This window comes from Protobothrops mucrosquamatus, unplaced genomic scaffold (genome assembly GCF_001527695.2).
Source record: "Protobothrops mucrosquamatus isolate PMUCROS unplaced genomic scaffold, P.Mucros_1.0 scaffold45, whole genome shotgun sequence".
NCBI classification, from domain to species: Eukaryota; Metazoa; Chordata; class Lepidosauria; order Squamata; family Viperidae; genus Protobothrops; species Protobothrops mucrosquamatus.
The window spans coordinates 1,565,874-1,587,976 of NW_015386427.1; the positions used below are offsets into that span (position 1 = coordinate 1,565,874).

A 22,103-nucleotide genomic window follows, 5' to 3' on the forward strand; every position below is an offset into this window, starting at 1 on the left:
AATTTCATTTTCTAAAAATGCCCATGGGTTTATGTAAGGCCCAAAGGTTTATTTATGTTGTAAATAACCATGATGCAATTTGCTTTGCAGCTTCCATTTCTTTTTTAAAAATAAAAAAAATCTAACAACGAATGATGTCTGGTAGGAAGGTAAGTCCTGTGGTTGCCAAGGCAGTATTTGTATCAGATCTGATGGGAATTATACTGATCTAAAACCCAAAATATCTTGGCTTCTATCACATCTATTGCCATATCAACCTTTTTGAACATTAAGACAATATGCCAGATTCCAATTTATTTTCAACAGCAGAAGCAAAATAACTTGATTTTGGATTTTTTGCTAATCCTGTTTTATTCTTTCTTGGAGTTCTAAAGGCATTAAGCAATGTCCTGCACAACCTCTAGGCTCCAAGATCTATGATCTAATGTTTTTGTGTTTAATTTTTGAGATTTAATGCAGCTTTTAAAAATATTCTACTAGTTTTTATATAAATTGATCTGGACTTTTTAAATGTAGAATCATTCTATATTTCATGTATCTATACAATATATACAATAACTTCCCAAAGCTCAGTGTAGCTATTGCTGATCTATTCTGGAACTGAAGAAGATGAGCAGATGTATGGCATCACTATTTTAAAACGGAGATGGGGTGCTGATCCAATTCCAGGATCCAGCTCAGAAGGCCAGAATATCACAGAAAGGAATTTTGGGAGGCTTTTTCCCTCCTTGAAGCAGCAGTTTTTCATCTATAGCTGCTTTCTTGTTTCCTCTGGCTATTGTACAGAAGAGCAGTTTTCTTTTACTCCTTTCCTCATTTCGTATGAAAAACAGAACTGAATTAGAACTGTGAATTAGATTAGGAAAATTCAGCTGCAGCCAAAATTGCATTCTTGATAACATTTCCATTTTTTAGGTCTTTCAAAAAACAACAACAGGAAACCAATTTTTTGTCTAAAAGTCCATATTTCTGCCACAAAACAACATCAGCAAAAGCATATGTTATTAAATCATGTTCATCAAAGTGTGATCATATCAACACTAACCATTAACTCTAATCCAACGGTCTACAACCTTTCCAGCTTGGTGGCGGGCTTGGCGCATAGCTTCATTTTTGCGCACGGTGCACACACACACCCTCCACTTGTGCAAATGGAGCTTTATGCGCAACTGGAGGGTGCTTGCACTCATGCCCAAAGCTCCACTTGCACGAGCGGAAGGTACTTGAGTGGAGTGAACTTGGGCTCATGCACGTAGCTGCACTTGCATGAGCGGAGGGTGCTCCTGTGTGAAGTTCCAATTGCGCAAATGGAGCCTTGTGTGCAAGTGCAAGCATCCTCCGCTTGTGCAAGTGGAGCTTCATGCACCTGCTCTTGCCTGTTTCTTCCGTGGCCTGGTTTCAAATAGGTCGCGACCCAGTAGTGGGCCCCAGCCTGGGGGTTGGGGACCCTGCTCTAATTAAAGGGTATCTGCGACATAGAGAAATCACTTTGGGTAAAATAATATTTAATATGTTAGCTGATTATCCTGAAATGAAATAAGCAGTATTTTATCTTCAGAATTCCAACCAGTTTTAAATCAGGAGTTTATTATTTTTGCTAATATATTTGAATAGTTAAGTTTTGTAGTCTATCTTTAAAGTAGTAAGATCTTTTGTCTCCAATTAATCTATTCAAAAATTTATTGTCTGATGCTGATATTTTTTTACATTAATATGCCCTATTTTATTTTGCATAGAATCACTGTTCAACCATAGTCTTTCAGATCTGCTTTCTCCTATCTGCATATTATTGGCTGGGGTTGCTGGGACTTGCTGTCAGACCCATATGACAATTTCCACATTGGAAAAATACTATTTTAGTTAACACATAAATAGATACACATGATTTAAAGTCCATCTATCAATAAACAGTTGCTACATCAGCTGTCAAAAGGAGTCACTCAGAGTTTCCCACTCAGAGTTTCCCATATTTCCATTAAATATGCATTAAGCAATTTCAAACTGAAAGACAAAAATGTGTGCAAAATTCATTTTTATTTTTATATATAATTGTTTCTGCTGCAGAGTACTTCTATATAGATTTTGACATTTAGAGTCAACAAATGTCATCTTTAGTAACTTCTAAGACTTATTAAATATATTATGAACCTCGAGGCTTAGATATCTGAATGACATACTTGATTTAAATGTCCTATTGTGGCAAAAATCTGAAGGCCACCCACTTTGCCTGACTCCTCAAGTGTTTTCTTGTAAGTCTGAAAATCCAGAATAGATATTCATTGCTAGTTAAACTTCAGTTTTTGTAGATAAATAAAAAGTACCTTTATTCTTTTGGTAAAATCCTCAAATATTTGGTATATGAGTGCCACTGGTTACTTGACTGGAATATAGTTCAAGATGACTGGGATTTTAGGCATGTAAAGATAAAAGATGCAATTAAAAGGAAATGCATGAATAGACTTTGAGACATTCTGTCATGGTACCCAAGACTTATAAATTATTTTGGCACTTCAGAAATCTCCATAGGCAATATTCCCTCGGTATAAAAATACAATTAAAAAATTAACTAATGATTTGCTACTCTTCTGAGACATTCCAAACCAGCTGGCTAAGGAGCTGTCTCATGTAGCCAAAGGCATATGGATTGTTCACTAGAACAGGACAAATCAGAATTTGGCATCAGGTTTGCTAAGCCTCGCAGTACATAAAATGGGATGAGGCTTATTACAATTAACATTTCTGTAAGTTCTGTAGGAAAATCTGCTAGTGCCTTCCACTATTACATACAATATATTTGCTAAGAAATAGGATTAACAAGAAGGAAAGTATTTTGCCCCATTTCAGGAAGTTTATCAGGAGCCAAAGTAAAAATCTGTTACTACAGTAAATTCTGGGATTCTAACTCTTGAATAGAAAGAGTTCAAGAATTATTGTTTGCAAAATTTCTCAAGTTAGGAAGCCATCACACAATTGCACATTGGTTTGGTTATATTGTAAAAGTAGTTTGTTCTAAAGGAACTGTTTCTTAATCTTAGTGATAAAAAGCTTATTCTGATAAAAAAAATCATTAGGAAGGAAGTTTAATTTACTGATATATTTTAAATGATGTTGTACAGTGAACTTGGAAATGAACCTGAATCCTATGCTCCAAGCAGTTCCTACTTGTCTTTTAATGAGTTTGGCTCCAGGCTACTTTATAGCATTTATAGATTTCCATTACATTTCTTTCCTCTCTGTGAGATGATATAGTTCTTTATTTCTGCACTGGAATAAGACTTTTTGGAATATTATATACAAACATAATAGAGTTCCTTCAATATTAATATAATGGTGTGATAGTTAAACTGGTGGAGATCCAGGGTCAAGTCTAGTTTCAACCATGGACTCCTTGGGTGAACTTGGAACCTAAACTCACAGGATTCTTGTGGCAAAACCTGGAGAATGGCCTGTCCTCTTGAACTTGTGGCAAAACCTGGCCTGTCCTCTTGAACTAATTGTGGATAACTAGAATAGAAACCTAATACATAAAGAAGTAAGGATGGGATGTTCAATTAATGATTCTAGCACTGGTTCTTTCATGTCTCACAGAAGGGGTAGAGAAGAAGGGGTAGAGAACATGTCAGCCACTGTTTCATACTTCAATGAAATGGTATCATTTTCTTCATGTTAAGTAAATACTAGGCTGTACGCATGTGAGCACCCCCCCCCCCGCATTCCAAGTTTGGGGGGACTTTTATCCACAGAGGAAGGAGAGGTTCTTCTCCCCAAGTCCAGGCATGATTGGCAGCTTGGCAACTCAGATGTGAATAAAAGTCTCCAGGCTTGGAATGGTGTCTGTGTGTGTGCATGCGTGGAGCATGCCAAAGTTCTTGATTGAATTGATTGGTGGCAAGCTGTGTGAGGGAAGGCTGCCCCAACAAGCCAGCATCCTTCTCAAAAGGATTCCCTTTTGAGAAGGGCCAGCTTCCCTCGTGCAGGACCAGGGAGTGCTGCTCCCCTGCCTCCTCTTGTTGTCCAGAGATCTGTCAAGGCAGAAGTTTGACTTTGCACTTCCACGTGCAGCAGCATTGCCCTCTGCCTCCTGCTTTGTTGGGAGGGGACACTAGGCAGCGAAACACCAATGCTTGGATGTCTGGGACTGGGAGAAGAACATCTCCTTTGGAATGCTGCATGCACACACGCACACACCATTCCAAGTTTGGAAACTTTTATCCACATTTGAGCTGGCAAGCTGCCAATCATGCCTGGCAGAGGGATGATTGGCAGAAGGACCTTTCCTTCCTCTATGGATAAAAGCCCCCAAACTTGGAAAGCGGTGTGCGTGAGTGTGCATGCCTGCACGCGTTTGGCTGCTGGCAGTTTGGGGAGGCCAGGAGCTTGTGGGGCACCAACTTGTTCCCAAGTCAAGTTAGCTTGTGCAACTTGTTTCATGCTGACCCAGCTATCCCAAGTTAGTGGGGCCGGGCCAGCTGCACCTACTTGACCACATCTACCCAGTCACACCCACCTGGCCTCTGTAAGTTGTCATAGATTGATGTCCGCTTGCCCCTGAGATTATTGCTGCTGCACAACTCCATGCGTTGGAAAGGCTCCTGTTGCCCAGTCCTTTGCTAGTGCTGCTGCCACTGACAAGACATCTGAAGAAGCAAGGAGGTAACTACTCAATCACCTCCTCCTAGTAGTCTGCTTGCAGGCCAGATCTAAACACATCATGGCCCAGATCTAGCCCACGGGCCTTGAGTTTGACATGCCTGCCCTAGACACTGAATACTGTTGAGAGATCCTAAGAAGATCAGGAGTAGCACACTCCCCACACCTATGTGCCTCCTCAGTTCATCCACTAATATGATCAATACAGATTCCATCTCATGCCAACATCTGAACCCTGACTTAAAAATGTCTGAATAACTTGCTTCCTCAACAGTCCTTTATAGCTAACAATTACTTTCTACCTCCTTCTCCCAAAGAAAAGGCTGGACATTGAATGGTAGTTGTCTAACCTACCTGGATTCTAAGAGAAGCCTTTTTAGGAAGAGTGTGTGTGATACCTCCTCTTTCAAGGCAGTTGGTACTATAGCATACCTTCTTCTAACAAAAAGTTGACAATCTCTCTCTAATCCAGCTAAAAAACAAACTGCTGAAGAATTCTGTTCAAATTGGGATACAATTCAGTGCTATACATACTACAAAGCATCTTATCCATTTCCTCAATATTTACAGGATGAAAAATATCCCACTTAACATGGCAAGTTCTGTCACTGTTTTCTCCAGATTCTCCCTAAATGAATCAAAATTTGATTGAATTTAAACATTATTACCATGAAATATTGTCCAGAATTCTCATAGCACTCTACTGCCACTTACAATAGGCTGGAAGAGAGGTGGGTCAGCCTCAACAAGGGTGCTGGGATGATGCAATAAGGTCAAAGAAGTACTATTTGCCACTCTGATCACCATATTATAAGCACAAATATGAGTTTATTTTCAGCTATTTATAGGACATAGCCAATGGAGTGAAGTATTATCTAAACCTATGTGAATTATTATTTAAACTTTCAAGGTATCAACACTCCTGAACTCAACTGCTTATTTTCTTGGACTTGTGTGACCAGTGCTTGTGATTGACAAAAGATGCAGCTTCTTGAAGTGGCAACAAATACAATGAGCTTGCTCATGCCTTAACCAAAACAGCTTCACATCAGAATTATTGCAGTTCACTAAAGTTCTTTAAAAAACAGGAAAAAACATTAAAGTACATAGGCAGCTTCTACGGAATTACCTATCAGTTCTTAGATAAGACGTATTTAAATTTAATTTCATCAAGCACTTTATATAGTTATTTTTTAATTAGCCCATTGCTACAATTATCAAGATCAAACAGCTAATTTAGCTGTTAATACTTACTTTCAAATTATAATCTCCAACAATGCACACCTTTAGTAAGATCAAACAAAATGATCCATACAATGATTTACAAATAATCATTCAATAACAGTAATCAAGATATTATTTGCTGACAGATTGCATGGAAGACCCAAAAACCAATGTATTCCAAGTCCTACTACTTCTATGGGAAAGCAAGGACAAATGAAAGCAGAAACAACAGCTGGAGCAATTGGCCCAAACAAGAAGAAAAGGATTTTAGTAATTAGAGAGGAAGAAAGTGAAAAAAGACTTCTAAGGTTAAAGGAACCTTTAACCAAGACAACATTTGACACTTTGGAGTGCCAGAAATAAGTGGCAAAATAATACAAAGTGGTCAAGGCTGACATTTTCCATTTGTTGAAGAGGAATCTGTATTTTTTAAATAATGTGAGTTTACTTTAATTTTTAGGGAGGAGGGGATCCCAGCTCAAAAACTGGAAAACCCCATCATTCCTTTTTGACAAAAGGGAATTCCAGAGACTGCAAATAAACTGTCGGTGGAAGACATGTAAGCAACTCATGGACTAAGCAAACACTGATTCAAATAGAAACCATTGCAGATTAGGATAAAAAGAATACTGAGAAACAGATAGGCCAAGTGTCAGCATAAAAGACACTGACGAGCAGATAAAATTACAAGAAAAATAGCTTACCAAATTTGAATGTGAGACAATAACTCCAAATAGCAATATAGTAAGTTAGCTAAAATTCAAAATAATTTTTTAAATGAGTAACATCATATATTCCTCATTAATTTGCATAATTCCTGCTTATTCTGGCTTTTCAGACAGGTAGGATAAAGGTCCTCCTACGTAATGTGCTATGTTAATACATTCTCAGTAAAACGAATGGATAAACGAAAGCAATGGCAACTTTTTTCCTTTGAAATCTATCTGCACCATAGGTGTTTAGGGATTAGCATTAACCTCCAAGAGAGCAGGAAGGATTTAAAGGTCAATTTAATTAGCTTCTTCTAATCTCCAATCTTTTCTACTTCTTACTGGTATATTAATCATTAAATTATAATTCTTAATTTTTCAGAAAATGAAAATATTTTTATGCAAGCATGTAACCTATTCAATCAGTATGCTGGCTTATATGCTAACAGTTGATATTAAAAGGGCTTTCAGCAAAACTGGTTTTTTAAAAAACAGAGGTCAAAGGTAGAAAAGTCAGAATGAATAAAATTTTAAGCTGAAATTATTAAGCCAAATAATACCTGAATGGGGAGGGGGTAATTTGAAATGGAACTGCTATGGTATAGGCAGTGCCAAACCCAAAATATGAATCTGATATTTTAAGGCACAAGTGCATAATTTTGTCATGTAAAAGATTATCTAAGGTCTTTGAGGGTTGTAACACAAAAAGCAAATAGGATCTCCTGGAGTCATAAATCAATCAATCCCCTAAAAAAGATAAAATGAAGGCACTGAAGCCTGAAAGTATGTGAAATCATTTTTTTTTTCAAATCTAGTTTTCTCAGTTCCAACCTGAGGTACTACCACAACTCTAGGAGATTCCAGATAGCACTGCTGTTGACCACCCAAGTTAGGGATTCTGAGATATATCACGATAACTGCGCAATAATAAAGTAAAGCAGAGCAGAGTAAAATATTTCTGGAGATGGATAAAAGCACCATGTGCAATAATAAAAGCCATCCTCAATTTAAAAACCCTCAGTATTCTTTATATATAAAAACATTAAATTAGGATACGATGGGGGGGGGAAAGCCATGCAGTGGGGAGACAGACACTAACTAACCATCTACAGGCAATCCTCAATTTATGATCATAATTGAGACCAAAATTTCCATTGTTAAGTAATTGTTAAGTGATTTTTGCTCCATTTTACAACCTTTTTGCCACAGTTGTTAAGTAAATAACTGCAGTTGTTAAGTGAATCAGGTAGTTGTTAAGCAAATCTGGTTGCCCCTACTGGAAAGGTTACAAATGGTGATCACATGACCCTGGGACAATGCAACAGTCATAAACACATACCAGTCACCAAGTGCCCAAATTTTGATCACATGACCGTGGGGATGCTGCAATAGTCATAAGAATGAAAACCATTTGTAAGTCACTTTTTCCAGTGCCGTTGTAACTTTGAATGGTCACTAAATGAATGGTTTTAAGTTGAGGACTACCTGTATAATACAAACCTTTTCAATTTGCTTCTTTCCCATCACTGCCATCATCCCTAAGGAATGGCCGTTGAACAAGCGAAGTGGCACTGTAATCCTGCATAACTGCAGAGAGCCTGATTCGGGGGTGAGTGAGTAGGAAAGGGATACTATAATAAAACTGGAATCAGCCCTGGTTTTTTTGGGAAGATTTAAAAATGCTAAAAGACATCAGTCAATTGTCTGCTTTCACAAAGATATAGTAAGATGGAGAGAAGCAGTTTAGCCCACTTGACTTGCAAAATATGCAGAGAATGTGACCTTTTTAACCCCCTCCTCCCATGAACAAATTTGTTACTCAGGACTTGAAAGAGAATTGCACTCTTGACTATGAGAGATTAAAAAAATGTAGTAAAAAATCCAAAAGGTAGAATTGTCAATACTATAAAAAAAGGTTGAAGAATGACTCTAAATACTGAGACTAGAAATGCAGATTGCTGGGCAAAGCAACTTGTTTCCAAATGATACATTATTTGCAAGCATACTGATTATATCCAAGAAGCCTTTTGCTTGAGAAAGGTCACAGTCTTCTACTAATTACTGTCCTAGTTTTATGACAGTGCTCTGACAGCTATTGATTAGGTCCCTCAGTAGTCTGAAAATACATTAATCAGCTCAAATCAAAATCACAGTAGCCTTTTCATTCATGTAAACATTTGAATAATTAATAGCCTGCAACACCTTCAGAAAATATACCGGTGGGAAACTCAAGAATGCTACTTCTAGTATTTGTGATTTCCAAATGAACAGAATAAAACTAGTCATGACCTACTTAGAATAGATGTCCTAATATAGAAATTAAATGTGACAATTTAAAGAATTTAAACTATTAAAAAGGAAGTGTGAGTTAAAATATCAGTAACAGCACTATTCTGCATTTTGTCACTACAAAGTTTCAAGTATTTCAACAAAATGAATTTCCGTTAGAGGGCAATGGCCACAGATTATCCTTGAACTGCAATTTAGGAACCCATCATGTCTGGAACAACTTATCAAGAATTATATATTGAGATTCCAAAGACATCTGGGGAGAGCAGTTGTTTTAATTACATTGACATGGTTTATTAAGCAACCTGGGAAATCTGCCATTTTGCTCATGGTTGCTCTGCACTGTTCTATGCTAAAAGTATAGCTGACAATTAAATTAGGTTTGGTAATTCCCAAGCCACAGTTTCTTAAGTATTTAAAATCAGAGTTATCATTAAAAAAATGAGTATAGAGAAAACCTGAGTGGCAAACCCAACCTAAACTACTCAAAGGCAAAACCTTCTGGCATCTCTGGTTGAAAAGGACAGGAGCAGCTGGTGATCAGAAAGCCTAATACTGGGTCAAATTGAACAACAGTCAGACTTGACATAAAGAAAACATAAATTCAGTTCATATGACTCCACTATGTTTGTATAGAAAAGAATTACCTAAGATAGCATTTTGTTGAAGATTTAATACAGATAATTATTGATTACCACTTACTCACTGAGTGACAAAGTCCACCCCTATTCTGTCCATGTTTTTGCTTTTAATTTTTGTTGTTAATTTTTAAAGTTTTTGTATTTATGCTTTTATACTATTATAAGCAACCCAGAGTCACTCTGAACAATGAGACAGATAGTATATAAAGAAGCAAGCAAACAAACAATGCTTCTTTAAAACACATGCTTTTGCAATGTCCTATACTTACCGTATTAAGTTTTGGGAGAAAGCAGACTATATATAGTCCACAATTTTTGACCACAATTTAGAATGGAATTTTGGTGGATGAGCAATGTGGTTCTTAAAACAAGTCATCAATGACCATTTTACCCCAGTCGTTAAACAAATCATATGGTTGTTAAATGAATGTGGCTCCCCCGTTGACTGTGCTTGTTGGAAGCTGGATGAGAGGTTGCAAATTGCAGTTATGTAACTGGATGGCACTGCAACTGGTTGTAAACGTAAGTCAATTGTCAAGCCCCAAATCATAACCATGTGACAAGAAGGGTAGTGTGATGGACATAATTCCGAAGATGGTTTTAAAGTCATTTTTCTCAGTGCCATTGTAACTGAACCATTGTTATATTAATGGTCATAAGTGGAGGATTGCCTGTATATAAATGTGACTATGTGACAAAAGATACAATTTTCAGAGGATAATATTCTCTCTAATTCCATGGTATGTGGAATTGAACAATTGGACAATGTAAATGGATCCTCCAAGTCCTTATTATGGCTAAAAGACTGATACTGCAGCACTGGAAAGATAAATGCATGCCCTCATTCATTCAATGGATCGAAGATCTCATTACACAGACCACCTAAGAGCAGATTGCCTGTAGACACAGACTTTGTATGGATAAGCATAATCAATTATCTGACTCATTTATACAAAACAGGATTGAAAAAGCACAATAGTTATGTAAATGTATTAGAAATATATACCCTTTTGCAAAATATTTGCATTTGATATATAGAATTGAAACTGTTTACTGTTATAACAATATTTCATACTTGGCTTCCTTTTTTGTTTTTTCTGTTGCATTTTTGTCATTTTTTAGAAGTATTTGCTATGCATTTTTCTTTGATGATGTATGCCTATCATAAATACTTTGCTTTCTGCCTTTTTTTCTTTTTCTGTTATTATTTTAAAAACAATACAAATAAACATTTTAAAATTTTTGTAAAGACTTAATATAAAAGCAACATTGTAAATTCAGTTCACATGAATTACCTTTTCTCTCAGATTTCAAATGAAATCTCCTTTGCCTACAACAAAAGACACTGTGTATATTAAATGAAATCTCACTATTCTACCACCTCCAGAAAGTTTTTCCAAGCATGAGATTTGAGGTAAGGAACCAATGTTTGTTGCATAGATTACATGTACAAAGGAGTGCAACCTTTTTTAAAATGACCCAGCCTGAAGTATGTGCAAACAGACACTCAATGAGACATCAAAGATATTTAAGAAACAAGTTTAAGCCAAACTTGGACTGCCAAAGGTAGTGCAAAACTAGGTGACTTATTATCTTTAGATATCATCTTTGAAAATATACCATGACCACATCTTTTTTATACAGTCACAACTCCCAATTTATTTGTAAAGACAATTACAAACACATGACAAAATCGTAGTAGTTATCAGTTCATTATTAGCTAATAATAAAACTAGAAGAAGTGGCAATCCCACTGGTAATTTAAGAATTGCAAAGCAAAAGGAGAAAGAGAGTCTTCTCTGCAGCTAAAATGCAGAAAGAACAGAAAGAAAGAAAGAAAGAAAGAAAGAGTAAATCGTTACATTTTAGTTTCATACCAAAAGTTCACTTGTAATGTATTTGAGAATATTTTGAAATTTACTTTGAAATTCTATGTTTTAATCATACCACTTCCACAATTGAGAGGGACACAATGCCTGCAACTTATAGATGTTTGAGCCCAACACATTGCACAGCAGGAGCTGGCTTCTTACCTATGACTTGTTATATGCACTACTCATTGTTTAGAACCACAAAGGCTTAGTGAAATACAGAAAGGAAACAAACACACCCATTAAATAATCTTATATGTCTCACTATTATCAGCTGAGTTTACATCTGGAAATTGACAGACATTTACCTTTCATTCCACCTACCTTTCTCCCAGCAAAAGTACCTAATCAGACATCTCCTAAATATCAAGATTTATTTAACATGATAACCAGCTTACCTGAAAGTCCTGATCATCAATTCCAAACCTCTCTCGCAAATTACGAAAAACCACTGGACAATATTCTTTGAATTTGAAATGGCTTGGCATATTTTCTCTGAAAAAGAGATTTGATACTCAGTGTGAGGAATTGTATATAGAGGTAGTCCTTAACTTGCAACTATTTTTTATTGACCATTTGAAGTTATGATGGTACTGAAAGAATGATATACAATCAGCCCTCGTACTTATGACTGTTGCAGCATTCCTGGGGTAATATCATCAAAATTCGGAACCTGGCACAATTGGATAAGTGGGACACGAGGTTACCATTTCCAACCTTTCCAGCTGGCTTCCAACAAACTCCACGAGGGGAAACCCATTAGCTTAATGATTGTAGTAAAAAAGGTAGCAAAATTAGACAGGACTCATTTGAGGACTCATTATTTAATGATGGAAGTCCTATTCATCTGTGTGCACCCCTTTAATCGAGTCAGTTTTTATTTTTCATATCTCAGCCTCCAAAATGTGGCTTGGTTCGTTTGCTGCAAACTAATTTAAGGTTAACAATATTTCATACCATTTTTTAGAAGATCACATGACACAATTCAATAATCTACTAATCCTCCCTGCCTCCCCAAAAGAGTATTTTGCCAAGTGATCCTCTTCCACAGAGCTCTTAAGAATATACAACTCTACGCAACAGTCATCAGTCTGTCTCCTAAACCTGCTTAATTAAATTCTGAATCCTTAGATTCTCTCATGTACAAAGAGAACCCAACCCCCACGCCACAGTCTACCACTGGGCCGCAGCCCGTTCGGAACCAGGCTACATAAGTGGCAGGCTCTTGCATCTGACACATAGCTCCATTCATGCAAGTGGTGGGTGCTTGTGCTATCATGAGCAGTGCCACTCACACAAATGGAGCTGTGTGCGCTTGTGTGCACTCGCCTGCTACTTACACAGAATCATTCCCCCCACCTGTGCCGGGCTGCCAAACCGGAAAGGGTGGGGACTGCTGCTCTAAGGTATTCTCCTCATAGAAGATCTTAAATTGATGGAATGATGCATGATCATTTCGCCCCATCCTTGAGTTTAAATCCTCACTAATTATTGATGCCATTTATATAAACAAGTGGGATCTCCCTCCTGCATTACTTGGGGTGGCCAAAATAGAATTGATCCAATAGCCATCCAGCTTCACCTCTGATGTAGCCCAAGATTACTGAAGAAAAAGGATATAACATTGTGATAGATAATCAAAAAGGGTTGGTTTTTTGATGGTGCAAACCAGCAATATTCCAAGTTAATAAGGAAATCGCATTACCATTCAAGAACAGTCAAATGGGGTTTTTTTTTTATTTTGGCAGGCCAACGACCTGAAATTGTTGTGTTGAACTGAAGAATCAGTGGGAAACAACCAGACTTCCCTTAAGCATTGGCTTGTCTCATGCAAATTCTGTAACTATTCCAGGGAATCTTGCTTTGAGACAATGAAATTAGAACAGTCCAATAGATTTTATGTTGTAGTGTCTTGTTCAACAATACTGATTGGAGGATTGGTAGTTTTTGCTGTATGCTGCTCTTGAACAACTGAATTAGCAAGAGGTCTGCCTCTAGCCCCCTGCTTATTGCTTATAGACTCAATTGCATGTCTTGATGTGTTTGAGAACTTCTCCTTAGCTAAAATGGAGCCCTGGGTCAGCCCAAGATCCCCTACTGGCTCATAAAGATCTGGGAAGCTATCAATTGGGGGATAATATCTAGCCATTCCATTCTCTATTGTGGGGAAATAATGGCTGAGGTTGAAGAAACGGCCTATCAGTGACTCAGCTGTGACCATGGTATTCCATAGAGGTTTCCTCATATTTTCTAATTTGTGTAGTATATTATCTTGTTTGGCCCTTGGTAAGGAGCCAAAAGCATTGATAAGGCCAGCTTCAGTTATACCTGGAGAGTATTCATTTAGTAAATCTGATTCTCATGGTCTTGCTTTCTCAAATCTGGGAGTGGTGCAGTGGCTGCCCCAGAAGCATCCGGAAACTGACTTAATAAGGTTGTTTGATATAGGCAACATAGAATTGAACAGAGATTGATTTTTTTTCACAAAAGACTCCGTGGACAAAATCTGAATGTGCTTTCATCTTAAATGACATCAGTGGGATGGTAGGTTGAAAAATAGAAGAATCCAGTTTGAAAGATAGAAGAATCCACTTATGGTTTAAGACACTTGGGAGCTATTCAACAGCACAGAGGTCTATCTGGCTGTTTTGGCTATGAAGAAATTGGCCTAGAGAAATTACTATTGCTCTCCTAGAATCCTGGGTCTGATATTTTAGCTATTCAAAAAAAATACTGAGAATGATTTGTCATGTCTGCCACAAACAGCTGGAACTAGAAATATTTTTCTGTTGTAGCTGGGGAACTTCAGTATGTGTGAAGCCCATCTTCTTTATTTTGTCAGGCTTTACAGTGATGTTAGAGTACTGTGGGTACTGTGACATTTTGTCGGATTATTTTACTGTTTAATTGCTTGCTCTTTAACAGCACACATTCCTCAGATAGGAAGGTTAGATGGACCAATTGTTATCAGCCTTGATGAGCATGAAAAGTCCAGTTTTGTGCTTTTGAATATAAGCCTCAACATTGTATTTCACCATCTTCTGTCCATGTTTTATTGCTGAGAAATGTTCGGATATTAAGATCACAGCTTGAGTTGGGAACAGGTATTGTTTTGCCATAAATTCTACTGAGTTTTTTCAGGGAGCCTGATTTTGGTTTTTATTTTTAAGCTTGTTTTGTTTCCCTTGAGGCTAGTAGATGGGGTAGTTATTTGGAATGGGTGACACACAATGAGAATCCATGAGGGAGTCCTGATTCCCATTTAGTTCTTCCCTAACAGATAAGGAGTGCTCTGACAACTATTGTTTTTCTACTTCTGTTTGAAGATCCCATTCTAAGGCATCAGATTTGTTTGAAATAAAAGGAGCATTTGTTTACTTAAAAGATCCTTTTCTTGCAAAGTGTTCTTCTATCTTTGGTTGTTTGGCTGATTTCTATAAAGGGAGAGAGGCTGGACGGATGATATATCATTTCTTTTCCCCATATCATTCAAATACACAATAGGACCTTTATCTGTGCCTTTGCCTTCACATTCCTCTAATCCAAAACAGTGTAACTTGTCTTGAATTAAAGAGAACATATTCCAACATATTCCAACATATTAACAACAAGAAAAAAGTCAAGGAAACTGTAGGCCCACTAAAGAGAGAAGATGGCAAGGAAATTACAGGCAACAGGGAGAAAGCAGAGCTGCTTAAAACTCATTCTTTGTGTCAGTCTTCACACAAAAAGAAACTATAGCCCAACATACCAAAAAAAAAAAAAACACTGCAAAAGACATACTAGAAACAAAAATTAAAATAAGCAAGAAAATGGTAAGAGAACTCCTATCCGACCTTGATGAGTATAAATCACTAGGACCCAACAGATTACATCCCAAAATTCTGAAAGAGCTGGCATATGTTATCTCAGAACTGTTGCACCACATCTTTCATAAATCCTGGAGCACCAGGGAAGTACCTGAGGATTGGAAAAGGGCTGATGTGGTCCCCATCTTCAAGAAAGGAAAAATAACAGACCCAGGAAACTACAAGCCAATCAGTTTAACATCAATACCTGGGAAGTTCCTAGAAAAGATAATCAAAAAAACAGATCTGCGAACAACTAGAAGCAAACAAAGCCATAACTAGTAGCCAGCACAGGTTTGTTAAAAACAGATCATGCCAAACCAATCTTATTTCATTCTTCGATAAAGTGACTAAACTAGTAGATCAGCAAAATGCAGTGAACGTAGTATACTTGAATTTCAGTAAGGCATTTGACAAAGTAGACCACAACCTACTCCTTGGTAAGCTAGAAAAAGGTGGAATAGACAACATCACCACCAGATGGATCTGTAGCTGGCTGACAAACTGTACTCAACGAGTAGTCCTCAACGGCACTACATCCACATGGAGAGAAGTTAGCAGTGGGGTACCACAAGGTTCCGTCTTAGGCCCAGTACTCTTCAATATCTTCATCAATGACTTAGATGAGGGAATTGAAGGGGAATTCATCAAATTTGCAGATGACACCAACTGTCAGGAGTAGCCAACACCCCAGAAGACAAACACAGGATGCAAAAAGATCTTGACAAACTCGAACAATGGGCCCTACCCAACAAAATGAATTTTAAGGTGGAGAAAAGCAAAGTCTTACACTTAGGAAAAATCAAAGGCACAAATACAGATTGGGCAAGACCTGGCTTAAAAACAGTAAATGTGAAAGGGACCTTGGAGTCCTAGTGGACGATCACTTGACTATAAGCCAGCAGTGTGCAGCAGCAATCACAAAAGCTAATACAATCCTGGATTGTATAAACAGAGGCATAGAATCAAGATCATGCGAAGTATTAGTACCGCTTTACAAAGCCCTAGTAAAACCACACCTGGAATACTGCAGCCAATTTTGTTCACCATATCACAAAAAAGATGTTGAGAGTTTGGAAAAAATTCAGAGAAGAGCAACTAAGATGATCAAAGGTCTGGAGGCAAAAACATATGAAGAATGGCTGCGGGACTTCTGTTTGGCTAGTCTAAAGAAAAGAAGAAATGGGGGAGACATGATACCAGTGTTCCAGTATCCAAGGAGCTGCCACAAGGCAGAGGGGGTCAGGTTGTTCACCAGAGCATCAGAGGGAAGGATGAGAAACAATAGTTGGAAACTGATCAAGGAGAGAAGCAACCTGCAATTAAAGAGAAACTTTCTGACAGTGAGGACAATCAACCAGTGGAACAGCTTACCCCCAAAAATCGTGGGTGCTCCATCACAGGAAAGTTTTAAGAAGAGACTAGATAATCACCTGTCTGAGATGGTATAGATTCTCCTGCTTGAGCAGGGGGCTGAACTAGAAGACTCCAAGGTCCCTTCCAATTCTATTCTATTCTATTCTATTCTATTCTATTCTATTCTATTCTATTCCATTAAAAATTGCTAAAAACTAATAATACAGTTAAACAGGAAGGGGCTACAAGAAAACATGTTATTGAGCTAATAACTCTGCCTTCTCCTCCCCCAGTCCCAATTGTGGTTATAAGTTGAAACTATTTATTGTGATTAACATACATATTATAGCCATATTATTTCAGATCTTTCAGATCAAGAATACACCCAAACACAGTTGTAATTATTCTCACTTAGAAGCCTGCAAAATTGCTGTTTCCCAAAGACCATTGCACTACAATTCCAAATGCCACATTTTTCCCAATTTGAGGCAAATGTTCAGCCAGGCAAAGATGGACTTAAAGCTATTCTCAGAGATCTGTACAAGTGAGTCACGGGTGATATGGAGACATTACTGGAAGAATTGGACTAAAAACGTCATACAGGTAGAGACCTCTTCTTTACAAGAGTCAATATAGTTAGATAAAATGAATTCTAGATGTTCAGTGGCATAAATTAGCACAAAATTTCAAAACTTTAAGGGCACAAAGAATTGGATTACAGAATACCCAGAATAATTCACAACCAAGTTATTAAAGCAAATGTTTCTGTTTTTAGAATGCTTCAAAATGTCTGCTTCAAAGAGATCCATTGCTCATACTATATAATGTTCCAAAACACTTCTTTGGAATTATGCATTTCTGCTCTGCTAGTCAAGCAATTCTCCACAAATGGCAAAATCTGCATCTAGCTTCAGAAAAATATTTTCTTCCACTCTATGGATATGTCTCTGATATAACCTGCAGGATTCAGTTCTAATCAGTCTTTAAGCCTTTATTACTGCAAAACTAGTTCAACATTAATATACATGACATTGAATTGCTCTTAACAGAATATTCCACTTATGCAGTTCCGATTCAATTGATTGTGTGCATATGGAATAAAACATGTCTGTGTTTCTATTTCTTAAATACTTCCAGAAATAGACTGTATTTGACTTAGCAAATCCTCAACAGATATAACAATCAAATCTTTACATTAGCCATAACTTTCCAAACTACAGAATTCCCAAACATCTAACAGCAGTTTACCTCTTAGAATAATTTAAAATGTATTAATAGGATCCTTTTAAAGTCATACTGAGAAGCACTATTAGTCAATGCATACTAATGAAGACTCTCTTAGACCAGAGCTGAAATTCTGTGGAAATTTAGCTTGGAAGCAACCTTTTGGAGAAGGGATCACATTCTAGGACATCAGGCCTACAAAGGAGAACAGGCACATTGCTTCCTTCACTCCATTGGAATTCCTCCTCTTCCACCCTTCAATTTCTTTTGGGATCCAAATTAAAAAAAAAACATAATGAAAAACCAAATCCACAATAGAACTGCTGATACTCTTAGCATATTTTTTAAAACACAATTCAGAAAATCAAAATTAAGTAAAAATGTATTAATTTCAATTGAAAAAGATAAAACAAAACAGAAGTTGGCCTAACTTACTTATTAAAAAGATGGTTGTCCACTTTTATCTTTGAATATGCTTTGAAGTCATCTGGCATTAGCATAACAGGGATTTGAACATGGCTCAGTTCATTGATCTACAAAGAAGACAAAAAGGAAATTAAAAGAAATTTGCAATATGAGAAGAAATTAATTTCTTCCTGCCTCAGTTGGAAAACATGAAGACCTCCAGATGTTGACTTTCTAACCATCGTGAATACTAGTCATACTTGACAGAAAACACAATGCATGAAATCCTTCAGCTTAAAACAAGCCAATTACAAAGAATATGTGAAAATTATTCCATAGTTGATGTGCTAGAGCTATGAACTGTAAAAATAGATTTATCTCAGTTTAGAAATCAGATTTTCCAAAAATTACTGCAGAAATTTAAGCACAAGGAAAGTATGGGATATTAGTATTATATTGATTAGCACATTTTTTCATATCTGAATTAAATTTGAATTTGCTGTGTTTGCTTATGGCTATTTAATATACTGCTAATTTTTCTTGCTAATAAATACAATTCCCTCCACATACACACTGCTTTTTTTCAGCAATTATTAAATTACAGATAGCATTACTTACTACAGGGAGACAGCATAGAATTTAAAACAATGGAGACAGGCACAGCAGGGCAATCTCTTGACTTGTCTTTGTTCTCAGGCAATGTTCAAAAGCAATGCCTCTTTAATTTAAGAATATCAAACAGAAATAGAAAAAGAATCAATTGTTTCCAGATTTTGGTGCCTGGCTTCAAGGAATCAGCCACTATCGGGCCTTTCTATGCCAAAAGGAAAAAATGGTTTAGTATCATCTGCTACTCACAGAATCAAATAGCATGAAAACAATAGTTAACTTGTATAATAACACTGACACAAATCAAAATGAATGGTTTCATCAGAAAGAAACCCCTCATATTTTTGCAAGGAAAAGGATTTACAATATAATAAAACAAAATCCATGCTTTTCCTAGTGGAAAATTATTTTATAAAAGCATACAGAAAAACCATTGTTCAAGTTAAAAAACACAACATCTAGAGCTCACAACATGCAGACTTAGTCCCTGTGATTTTGAAATTAAACCATCAAGTAGCATTTGAAAGGCTTTTGCTAAAACCTTAGATAGCTGCCAATGACTCACACCATATAAAGTAATTTAAAGCTGTCTAAAACCTGATCTATATCTTGGATGTGTCTGAATGATAGTACAATAACAAGCCTTGTGATACTTTAAAAACTCTTTAAAGATTCCTTTATTTAATCTCAAAATTATTCAATGATATCTTTTTAGAATTATAATAGTTTTTGGGGAAAGAGACAACCTGCTATGACATGTGGGCTTATCTTCTAGAATTCAGATGTCATAACAGATTTCCACATTAGACATATTAACTTCTGCATTAGAGAGATAGAATGTCTCTTTTTTACATTTTAAACATAAATTAAGACTCATATTTAAAAATAAATTAAGATTCATGGCCAAGGGTCAATATTTCATAAAATGATGAAATATACATTGTGACATCTTGATGCAAATGCCATTCCCTTTTTAAAATATGTGTGCCACTGTAATGCATGTACAAAAGGTAGTATATTTGTTTCATGATGCACATTTAATCCTGTGCCTGCTTCTAAGATGTCCATGCACCTTCGTCTAGGCTTAGATCATTTTGGAACACTAGATTTAAAAGTTAATTAACATATTTTGACATGAACTCATTACAGCAGCTTTGCTTACAACCATACATTTGCTGTGAATTATGAGATTTGGAATCTCCACATATCTGAGAGGTAAAAAATGATGCAAGGCAATTCTACCGCAAATATTACATATTTTTGTTGACTTCTATGACCTCCCTCTATAGCCAAACAGATCACCTTTAACTCTGGTAATCTTTCTGCTCAAAGATGAATGCTTTCGGGATTCCCCTCCATGCTATTTAAGGTTTTCGTCTAAATTCCAGATTCTATTTTTTGAATTTCAAAGCTCTGAAACTTCAGATACAATCAATCCATACCTGAATTCCCTATTTGGAAAGACTTTATTTTGTTTAAAAGTGGTGATATTGTCCTAGTTAACATGGAAATACCAAGCCTGAAAATTCTCCACTAAAATCTTGTCAATAGGGGTTTCACCTGTCATTCAGGTAACTTCCCAGATCCTCAAAGGCCATATCCTTTCCTTTTTTTCTTTTTTATTACATCTTATTAGATGTAATAATAACTTCATTTGAAAAAACTTTGAAAATCCACTTCAACAAAGCATAGAGTTAGAATTGATATTTCTGGATAGCTGAATTCGTATCAACTTGAACCTGAAAATTAAAATTAAAGTCTTCTTCAACTTTTTTTCTGCTTGGTGATCCCAATGCTTGGAGACTTTTTGCTTGGAAACCCCATTTCTAAGTTAGCATTTGAGAAAGTTAATGAAAAAGCAACTGAGAACTGACCGTCAGCTAGGGGGCACTATGTAGCACTTTACACAATATTCACAAAGATAGAGAAACTCTTTCAATACCAGTCATTGAACAATCTTAAAAGAATATCTATTTTGCTTAGATACCAACTTTTATATTTTAGACCAGTGGTGGCGAACCTATGGCATGCGTGCCAGAGGCGGCACTCAGAGCCCTCTCTGTGGGCACGTGCAACGTCGCCCCAGCCCCGCCTCCCCCATGGCCCCCTCCTCACCAACAGCCTCTCTGGAGGAGAATCGCCCCTGGGTGCGGCCCACACGGAGCAGTGCAGCCAAGGACATAGCTGGGCAGCAGGGACACGACTCCACTCGTGCACCTCATAGCATGCAGATGATGCTGTGGGGTGTGGGAGGAGAGTGTGGCTGCCATGGTGCTGCAGGGCTGCCTGGGTGATCTGCTGCGGGCCATGGAGGCGGTGCGTGTCCCTGTGGGTGGGCGGGGCAGGTGGCAGGTAGGGGCGGAGCAGGCAGGGTGGGAGGCAGAGCGGGGGCAGGGGGGCAGTTTTTGGGCACTCAGTCTCTAAAAGGTTCGCCATCATTGTTTTAGACATTTAAAGTTTTTCTTTTTCTTTTTTGGATTATTTTTATTATGTAATTCATAAAGTTAAAAGTTATACAAAAGACAGTTCAACTAAGGCATCTTAAACATTTTGGTAACTAATGCTAAATAAATGGTACATCTTAGAATAAAGTACCTTCTGTGCTACAGTTCTTTTTTCCCTCTTGGAAAGGAGATACAAATGACTTTAAACTTTAGTATCTCAAGAATGAAAGCACAAATGAGAGATGTATTAATAGAAAACTTCTATATTAAAATAGTTTCATTTTTTTAATCCAAAATTAAATATTTTTTTAAAAATGAGATGTAGTAACATTTGAAGGATTGTTAATTATATGATGGCAATATTTAAGCTGCCTGTCATTGCTAGATGCTATATGATGACCTAGTAGCGATAAGAGTGGCGAAACGCAACTATTTCTCCGCTCTTATCGCGTCTGCAGGTAACCGATCTGCCGTCCTGTTTAGGGTGTCCCGCTCCCTCCTTCATCAGAGGGTGCGGGATGTCCCTTTGCAGGGTCGGGCAGAGGAATTTGGGTGTTACCTGCATGACAAAATCGATCGGATCCGGGCCGGGTTAGCCTCCGATTGGACTAGTTCATGTGGGCCAATGGAGGTAGGTCTTGAGTCCATTTTATGGGAAGAGTTTGATCCTGTGACCCCCGAGGACATGGACAGAATGCTGGGACGGCTGAACACCACCACATGTTTACTGGATCCGTGTCCCTCCTGGCTGGTACTGGCCTCCCGGGAGGTTACACGAGGCTGGCTCCAGGGAATCGTCAACGCTTCTTTGAGTGAGGGGTTCTTGCCGGCT

At 37.3% G+C, this 22,103-nt stretch overlaps 1 protein-coding gene across 1 annotated transcript in view; it reads right to left on the minus strand.

The window, feature by feature from the left end:
• Positions 1–22,103, minus strand: part of PIP4K2A (phosphatidylinositol-5-phosphate 4-kinase type 2 alpha) — a 55,796-nt gene that overhangs the window by 20,140 nt on the left and 13,553 nt on the right. The window contains exons 2-3 of the mRNA XM_015811566.1: positions 18,249–18,346; positions 11,784–11,880 (exon numbers count right to left, since the gene is read on the minus strand). Of these exons, the coding sequence (XP_015667052.1) occupies positions 11,784–11,880; positions 18,249–18,346 (195 nt within the window). The remainder of the gene's footprint in view (positions 1–11,783; positions 11,881–18,248; positions 18,347–22,103) is intronic.